The sequence below is a fragment of the Sorex araneus genome, chromosome 2 (assembly GCF_027595985.1).
Source record: "Sorex araneus isolate mSorAra2 chromosome 2, mSorAra2.pri, whole genome shotgun sequence".
Classification (NCBI taxonomy): Eukaryota; Metazoa; Chordata; class Mammalia; order Eulipotyphla; family Soricidae; genus Sorex; species Sorex araneus.
In genome coordinates, this window is record NC_073303.1 from 233,611,108 (window position 1) to 233,620,457 (window position 9,350).

General features: G+C 51.9%; 1 protein-coding gene and 1 pseudogene across 1 annotated transcript; both read left to right on the top strand.

Annotated features, from left to right (window-relative positions):
• Nucleotides 1-403: 403 nt before the first annotated feature.
• On the top strand, nt 404-1,678 carry LOC101557824 (40S ribosomal protein S2-like; annotated as a pseudogene).
• A 3,802-nt stretch (nt 1,679-5,480) lies between these two features.
• LOC101557553 (deoxyribonuclease-2-alpha-like) lies at nt 5,481-8,931 on the top strand. The gene is made up of 5 exons (XM_055124608.1): nt 5,481-5,575; nt 7,239-7,458; nt 7,962-8,178; nt 8,267-8,464; nt 8,558-8,931. Exons 1-5 carry the CDS (start codon nt 5,481-5,483, stop codon nt 8,929-8,931), a joined length of 1,104 nt encoding a protein of 367 aa, XP_054980583.1.
• The last annotated feature ends 419 nt before the right edge of the window (nt 8,932-9,350 follow it).

The window sequence follows — 9,350 nt, forward strand, 5'->3', positions numbered from 1 at the left end:
GTCGTCCCATATAATTCCCTGAGAACTGAAAGGAGTAATTCCTGAGTTCAGAGTCAGGAGTAACAGGAGTAAACCTTGATTAGTGCCGGGTGAGGCCCTAAAACCAAAACCAAAGAAAAGAAAACATTATCAGAATTTCTTTAAAATATGTAAAACCGGGGCTGGAGTGATAGCATAGCGGGTAGGGCGTTTGCCTTGCACACGGCCGACCCGGGTTCAAATCCCAGCATCCCATATGGTCCCCTGAGCACCGCCAGGAGTAATTCCTGAGTGCAGAGGCAGGAGTAACCCCTGTGCATCGCCAGGTGTGACCCAAAAACCAAAACATAAAATAAAATAAAATAAAATAAAATAATTAATAAAATAAAATATGTAAAACCCTTCATCTCCACAAAAACACCAAATGGTAGATGACGCCGGTGCTAGGGAGGGCCCGGAGGCCCAGCACCCCCCCCAGCATGGGATGTCTCGGTGGTTTCCAAGTGTCTCTGGTCCTGGCCAGTAGTCCCCAGCAAACTGGAGCATGATCCCCAGCCACCGGATTTACTCCCTATAGGAGAGGGAGTGGGAGGGGGAGAGCCTCTGCCCAGCCCCTCTGCGTACCTCGGCCACCCACCGCCGCCACCAAGAAAGAACCACGCAGAGTGGGGAGAGCTGGAGATCAAGCAACTCTCATTTTATTAGTTCTCATACACTGATATTTATAGGCACATTTAAGGGCCACTTGGTTTATCAACGCTTGTCAAAGAATATTTTGCTGGACCCTTTACAGAGGTTAGCTAATGATTAATTTTTCCTGCTTCTCAAGATCTTAGGGCCCTGTTTGAAGAGAGCCTGTTCCTGCTTCTAAGGGCAGGGTATTTGGCCAGGGTCTCAGGCTGGCTGCTGAGACCCCAACATCCGAGGAGGCTTTGGCAGTCACCTGCAGGGGCGTGGCCATGGCCATGGACGTGGAGGAAAGGCCGAGTACAAGGAGTGGATCCCTATCACCAAGCAGGGCTGCTTGGTCAAGGACATGAGACCAAGTTGCGGAGGAGATCTACCTCTTCGTGCTGCCCATCAGGGAGTCGGAGACCATCAACTTCTTCCCAGCCCCGTGCCCAAGGACGAGGTGCTGAAGGTCATGCCGGTGCAGAAGCAGACATGCACGCCAGCCAGAGCACCCACTTCAAGGCCTTCGTCACCATCAGGGACTATAACAGACACGTAGGCCTGGGGTGAAGTGCTCCAAGGATGTGGCCACTGCCATCTGGGGTTCCACCATCCTGGCCAAGCCCTCCATTGTGGCCGTGCAGCAAGGCTACTGGGGAAAAAAGATGAGCAAACCCCACACGGTCCCCTGCAAGGTGACGGGCCACTGTGGGTCATGCTGGTGTGCCTCATCCCTGTGCCCAGGGGCACCGGCATAGTCTCGGTGCCCATGCCCAAGAAGCTGCTGCTGACGGCCAGAATCGATGACTGCTACACCTCGGCCAGGGGCTGCACCGCCTCCCAGGGCTACTTTGCCAAGGCCACGTTCGAAGCCATCTCCAAGACCTACAGCTATCTGACCCCTGACCTCTGGAAGGAGATGGTGTTCACCAAGACCCCATATCAGGAATTCATTGGCCACCTGGTGAAGACCCACACCAGAGTCTCCGTGCAGAGGACCCAGGCTCCAGTGATGGCCACCACATAACCTTTTAAATAAAGGCAAAAAAAATGACTTTCAACATTAAAAAAAAAAAGTAAACCATGGGGGAGCACGGTAGCTGCCTCTGAGTGCTAGACATAAAAGGGTTTGGAAGATGGTGCCGTTGACCCTCTGTCTGGGAGGTCCAGAACAGAAGTGGGGTCTGGAGCAACAGTACAATGGGAAGGGCATTTGCCTTGTATATGGCTGACCTGGTTTGATTCCCAGCATCCATATGGTCCCCTGAGCATGGCCTACGAGCATGGCCAGAAGAAATTCCTCAGTGCTGAGTCAAGAGTAACCCCTGTTCATTGCAGTCTGTGCCCCCAAAAGAACAACTGTGTCACCCCCTCCAAGGATGGCGGGTCTTGCTGGGAGGGAATGTGGAGCCCCAGGACCCTCCCAGAGCATGGGAAATGCTTTTTATTGTGCATATGTACACAACACAGGACACACTGGGCTGAAGGCTGGTGTGTGCATCGCAGGCAGGGGTCTGGACCCCGCTGTCAAGAGTGCTCACCCAGACCTACCCCCGTGAGCGTCCTGCCAGCTGGTCCCAGCCTTGAGGAATCAGCTCCCCCCACCTCACCCCATTACACTCACCCTGACCCCCAGGTCTCCCACACCTTTATTGGTCTCCTCCACAGTCAGACCTGCAGCCTCACCAGCGCCCCCACTACTGGCTGCTCCTGTGTGTCCTAGGTGCCGACCATGCCCCACCTCCCCTTTCCAATCTGATCCAGAGTCCCCCTAAATCCCACCTGAGGCTGTTCCAGACCCCATGAACCAAATCATCTCTCCAGAACCCCATATTAAACAGGACTAAGATCTCCGCAGAGGAATCACACGAAGACAAGTTGTGATGCAATAAGTAGAGGGTCTTTATTGGCTAACTCGAACTCGACCCTCATCTCATCTGTCTCATAGACACATTGGCAGCCTTCTCAGAACGAGCGGCCCCAATCTCAAAAGTGAGGGGCATTCATACCATAACATTATATAACAGGGACTTTCCACGGACCACCATTCGGCCTTAGTTGGAGGGGTTTTCCACTACTTGTATTTAGCTGATTGGTTATAAGTTGGAGCTACATAAGAGTTATAGCAGGTAGGGCATTTGCCTTGCATGCAGCCAACCTGGGTTCAATCCCTGTCATCCATATGGTCCCCAAGAACTACCAGGAGTAATACCTGAGTACAGAGTCAGGGGTAACTCCTGAGCATCGCTGGGTGTGATCCAAAAAGAAAATATACAAAAAATGAGTTACATAAGGGTTCAATCCCGGCATGTTGTATGGTCCCCTGAGCACAGCCAGGAGTCATTTCTGAGTGCAGAGCCAGGAGTAACCCCTGAGTGTCTCTGGTTGTGACTCAAAACGCCAAAAAAAAAGAGAGAGAGAGAGTTACACAATGGTTCTATAGGGGTGGAGCTTCCCTACCTCATCTGATTGGTAACCCTTAGTTGACCTCAAGATGGCTATCTCACTTCAGGAAAATCATGACTCAGTTCCAGGTAATTGTGCTCAATTCCAGGATTCCTGAACCAAACCGGGGCCTAGATTCTTCTGGCTTCTTTATGAGCTTGTCATGGCGCTGCTTTTGCTTCTCGATTTCTCACCCACTGCCAGGGAGTGAGCCCTGCACCAGGGCTCTGCGGCTTCATCCAGCAGTTCCTGACCAAGTGAACCAACCCCGCCCCCCCCACCTCCGCCAGTCCTGGCCCCGCCCCAGGCCCTCCTATGGCCCAGCCCCGTCTCCAGGGCCCCGCCCCTAGGCTTGGACCCTCTTCTCTGCTAGCCCCACCCCTTACATAAACCTTTCTCTGCGTCTAACCTCGCCCCATCCCAGACTTGCCCACAGACCACCTGGATTGAGCACAAAGAGCAGAAGGGAGCTGAAGGGTCTTGGCAAGCTCCTCCTCTGTTTGGTTGTCCTTGTCTCAGCATTCTAGGTCCCACCCTACGTGCCTGCCTATATAGTCTCACTCAGCCACGCTCCCAACAAGACCATACGCCCGTGAGTCCCGCCCCCTCATCTGGCCAATCTCCTGCAGTTTGCTGGTCTCCCAGCCAATCGGGTCCCAGCCCGGGAATTTTCCCAGCCTTCTACCCTGTGGGCCTCAGCTTCAGAAATCCGGACTTTGGAGGGATGCACTCCATGACCACCTAGATCTGCAATCTGCTGTGAAAGCCTTTGGGTTCTATCAAAATGTTGCTCCTAGAAATGCTTCAGCGTTTGCGTGACCTCGTGCCTTGGGGGCTGGAGGAGGAGAGGAATTTGCACTTGAAGAATCTATGTAGATCTAGGGCTGGAAATATAGTACAACAGGTAGGGTGCTTGCCTTGCAGGTGCCAGCCCGGGTTCGATCCCCAGCATCCCCTATGGTTCCCGAACCCGCCCGGAGTGATTCCTGCATGCAAAGTCAAGAATAATCCCTGAGCACAGCCAGGTGTGGCCAAAACTAGACAAGAATATATATGGGAATTAGGAACACCCTTATACCCTCATCATCCGAACCTCGGAGACAACCCCCCTCCAGCCTGCATACAAGTCTCCCTCGTCCTCGCATCCCTCACTTCTCATCCCAATCAGGTCCCAAGTCTTCTCTGATCCATGGATTTCAAACCTTTAGGCCAGACTCACAGCCCCTCATCCTGCCAAGAGACAGGTACAGGGGGAGGATCAGGTGCTTACGAGCCCCTCCAAGGAATGAACCGCATGCAGTTTGATGAATCAGAAATGCAGAAAACCCACATTTGTATCTGACTTCAAAAATCCCAGAAAAAGCACAGTTCCGGGAAGAGAGGATTGCAATGACTCCAATTAAAAGTTGGAGCTCCCAATAGCCAGAATCTGGAAAAAACCCAAGTGCCCAAGAACAGATGACTGGTTAAAGAAACTTTGGTACATCTACACAATGGAATACTATGCAGATCTTAGAAAAGATAAAGTCATGAAATTTGCATATAGATGGATCAACAAGGAAAGTGTCATGTTAAGTGAAATGAGTCAGAAAGAGAAGGATAGACATAAAAAGATTGCACTCTTTGTGGAATATGGAGTAACAGAATGGGAGACTAACACCCAAAAACAGTAGAGATAAGTACCAGGAGAATTACTCCACAGCTTAGAAGCTGGTCTCCCATGCTGGGGAAAACCAACTCAGATAGAGAATGGACCATCATGTAAAGGGTGCTAGGAGGGCCTGTTCGGGATGGGAGATGCGGGCTGAAAGTAGACTATAGACCCAACATGATGGCCACTTAATACCACTAAGGCAAACAAAAACACCCAAAAGGAGAGAGGAAAATAGAATGCCAGCCACAAAGGCGGGGTGGGGTGGGGAGAGGACAGGGTGGGGGTGGTGGGAGGGATGCTGGGACATTGGTGGAGGGAAATGGGCACTCGACCATTGTATGACTGAAACTCAAGCATGAAAGTTTGTAACTCTGTAACTGGACCTCAGGGTGATTCACTAATCAAACATTTTTTTTTAATGGTGGGAGCTCTGAAAAAGCTGACCTTTGATTTGCCCAGAGTAAGTGGGAGGTGATCCCTCTCACTGGAGACTCTGGTCACAGGGGTTTGAGGTCAAAGCCAAGCCCAGTGAAGGACCCTTCAGTAAGAAGCCCCACCCTGGGTCGTTGATTTACCTCAAAGCTCTGCTTCTCCTCTGGAGTCTCCACACTGAACATCCTCACATTGGGGTTCCCACGCAAGGCGCATGGGGACGGGAATGACTTTGGAGAAGGGGCCTGACTGAGCTCGGGAAACTGTGTCCAGTAGTCCTGGGACCCTGCCCAGTCCCATGGCTGCACTGAGGCTGCTGCTGGTGGCCGCACTGCTGTGGGTCCCTGCAGGGACCCTGACCTGCATCGGGGACTCGGGCCGGCCAGTGGACTGGTGAGTACATCGGTGCCCATCACGCTCAGGACAGCTGGACACCGCTGCATGAAAGAAATGAAATTTCTTTCACCGCTGGGTGACAGAAATGGGAAACTAAACCATATGCCCAAAAGTAGAGAGAGTATTGGGAAAAGAGTCTGCCTTAGAGGCAGGGGAAAGGGTGGAAGTGGGGGGAGATACTGGGGACATTGGTGGTGGAGAATGGGCTCACTGGTGGACGGATGGGTGTTAGATCATTGTATGACTGAACCTCAAACATGATAGCTTTGTGACTGCATCTCACCGGTGAGTCAATTTAAAAAATGATTTAAAAGTTGATAAGGGAAATGAATCAGAAAAAAAATGACAAATGTTCATACCGTTATATGTAAGATTAAAAAATGTTTCTGAATCTGGAAAAAACCCGAATGCCCTAGAACGGATGACTGGTTGAGGAAACTTTGGTACATCTATACAATGGAATACTATGCAGCTGTTAGAAAAAAGGAGGTCATGAAATTTTTATTTAAGTGGATCGGCATGAAAAGTTTCATGCTAAGTGAAATGAGTCAGAAAGAGAGAGACAGACATAGAAAGATTGCACTCATCTATGGCATATAGAATAACAGAGTGGGAGACTAACACCCAAGAATTGTAGAAACAAGTACCAGGAGGTTGACTCCATGGCTTGGAAGCTGGCCTCACATTCTGGGGAGAGGGCAACTCAGAGAAGGGATCACCAACTATAATGTAGCCGAAGGCCATGCGGGAGAAGGGAGTTGCGGGCTGAATGAGGGCTAGAGACTGAGCACAGTGGCCACTCAAAACTTTTATTGCAAACCACAACAGCTAATTAGAGGGAGAGAACAGAAGGGAATGCCCTGCCACAGTGACAGGGTGGGGTGGGGGGAGATGGGATTGGGGAGGAAGGGAGGGATGCTGGGTTTACTGGTGGTGGAGTATGGGCACTGGTGAAGGGATGGGTTCCAGAACCTTGTATGAGGGAAGCATAAGCACAAATGTGTATAAATCCGTAACTGAACCCTCATGGTGATTCATTAATTAAAAATAAATAAATTTATTATTAAAAAAAGATTTAAGAATGCTATTAAAAAATCCTTAGAGAAAAAAAAGAAACATTAAAAGATTTCAATCTTTAAAAAAAAATGTTTCTGAATTTACTTTAAATTCACTTCATAAAACTAATAAAAACCCGGGGCCGGAGCGATAGCACAGAGGGTAGGGCATTTGCCTTGCACGCGGCTGACCCGGGTTCGATCCCCGGCATCCCATATGGTCCCCCAAGCACCGCCAGGAGTAATTCCTGAGTGCAAAGCCAGGAGTAACCCCTGAGCATCGCTGGGTGTGACCCCCCCCAAAAAAAAACTAATAAAAACCTCTTTTTTTTTTCTTTTTGGGTCACACCCGGCAATGCTCAGGGCTGACTCCTGGCTCTGCACTCAGGAATCATTCCTGGTGGTGCTCGGGGGACTATATGGGGTGCTGGGAATCGAACCCGGGTTGGCCGCGTGCAAGGCAAACGCCATACCCGCTGTACTATCGCTCCAGCCCAAAAAACCTCTTAATTTCAAAAAATTAAAAGAAAGAAATAAATGGGAACTTCCCAGAAAGGGTGACTTTCCTTCTCCCTCCTGTCCTCTGTGCTTTCCCCAAAATCCAGGTTTGTCATCTACAAGCTCCCTGTCAACTGTCAGAACGGCCCTGGGGAGCCCGGTGCACCTGTGTACTGCATGGATGATTCTGAAGTGCCCGACGGTCTTTGGTACAAGTACTTGGATGCCAACACAGGCAGCTGGCAGGATGGCGTGGGCCCCATTGACAGCACACAGGGGGCCCTGGGCCTCAGCCTGAGACCATTCTATGAAAAAAATGCCAACCAGGTGACGTGGTACAGGGCTGCTGTTGCAGGGGCGCTGTGGTGAGTGGTGGGCTGGAGGAAGCCTGAACTGTGCACCGCCCTCACCCCCTGCAGCTTGCCTTCCTGCTCTACAATGACCAGCCCCCAAACACCCTGCTCAGTGAGGCCCCCTCTGTGATTCCTGGACACACAAAGGGTGAGGCCGGACCACACGCTGGGATAGACTATCTGCCCAAAATGTTTTGTTTTGGTTTGGTTTTTGGGTCACACCTGGCGATGCACAGGGGTTCCTCCTGGTTTTGCACTCAGGAATTACTCCTGGCGGTGCTCAGGGGACCATATGGGGTGCAGGGAATCGAACCCAGGTCAGCCTCGTGCAAGGCAAACACCCTACCCGCTGTGCTATCGCTCCAGCCCCTATTTGTGCAAAATGTTTCCTCTGCTTAACTTTCACCTGGGCGGGCAGGGAGGTGAGACCTGGATTTCTGCCTCCTCCTTTGAGTTCCTGCCCTTCCCTGCACCCAGCTGCCCGCCCAGGGGTTCCTGCTGCAGGCCCTGATCCCTACCTCTGCTTTAGGGCTGATGCTCCTGGACCAAGTTGAAGGTTTCTGGCTGATTCACAGTGTGCCCAGGTTCCCTCAACCTGCCCGAACTCACACATACCGCTGGCCCGACACTGCGACCCGAAACGGGCAGACGCTGCTGTGCGTGTCCTTTCCCCTGGCCCAGTTCCAAAACATCGGTGAGTGTTGACAGGTTCGTCATGAGTCCCCGATTTCCAAGGGCCACAGTCTATGGCGCTGCCCTCATTTTCTGCTGCCTAACCCCAGGCAAACAGCTCGCCTACACCTACCCCCTGGTGTATGACTTCCAGTTGAAGGGGGACTTCAGAAACAAGCTGCCTGAGCTGGAGGATGTGATTCGAGGACATCATGTGTCCCAGCCCCCGTGGAACAGGAGTGTGACCCTCACATCCAGGGCAGGTGCCATCTTCTGGAGTTTCGCCAAGTATACAGATTTCAGAGTTGGTAAGCCCTGAGTTTTTGGGTTTGGGGGCTGAGTATAGGAGGGGTGTGTGTGTGCCCAGGCGCTGCTGACCTGCCTGTGCCCTTCCTTTGCAGATCTGTATTCGGGTTGGCTGGCAGCAGCTCTCAGTAGCGAACTATGGGTGCAGTTCTGGCGCAGAAAGGCCATACCTTCTCACTGCTCCAGCCCTTATCAGGTGTACGATGTCACCCAGATCAGCTTTCCTGGTGGACCAACCTACAACTCCACTAAAGACCACTCCAAGTGGTGTGTTGCCCAGGACAAGCTTTGGACCTGTGTGGCTGATCTGAATAGGAACTCTGGGGGGTACCTCCGAAGTGGGGGTGTGCTGTGCGCTCAGATGCCCAACCTCTGGAATGCCTTCAAGGCTCTGGTGGCCAGGTACCAACCCTGCCCACACGAGACTGTTTCTCCAGACCTCCTGGAGAATCTAAACACTGGGCTCTGAGTGCCTGCGGTGGCTCAGGGTACCCACCTGGGAAATGGGAAGCCGGGCGCTGGCCTCAGATTCTGGGGAATAAAGAGTGGAAGATGCAACCATTCGCCCTTGACTGAGGTGTGCACTGGGGCTCTGAACTGCACTCTTGTTCCCAAGGAAGCCCTGGGACCACTTATCTGAAAATGGACACAGAGAGAAGGGACCGGGACTGGTGTGAGCCCTGCCCAGGCAGGAGCATGAAAGGGTGGGTGTGGGCCATGATCCTCTAGAAGAGGGAGTTGGCGATCCCAGGTCTAGCAGTGAGACCCAAAGGCAGTGCAGAGGGCCTGGATGATAGTACAGCGAAGGGTGTTTGCCTTGCACGCAGCCAACCCAGGTTAGATTCCCAGCATCCCATATGGTCCCCCAAGGACTGCCAGGAGTAACTC

Bases quoted from the DNA above. Each gene is read 5' to 3' on its own strand.
- LOC101557553 (XM_055124608.1), top strand. From the start codon at position 5,481: ATGGCTGCACTGAGGCTGCTGCTGGTGGCCGCACTGCTGTGGGTCCCT. The intron at 7,459-7,961 runs GTGACGTGGTAC...CCCTGCACCCAG, and splicing joins ATGAAAAAAATGCCAACCAG to CTGCCCGCCCAGGGGTTCCT. The intron at 8,179-8,266 runs GTGAGTGTTGAC...GCCTAACCCCAG, and splicing joins GGCCCAGTTCCAAAACATCG to GCAAACAGCTCGCCTACACC.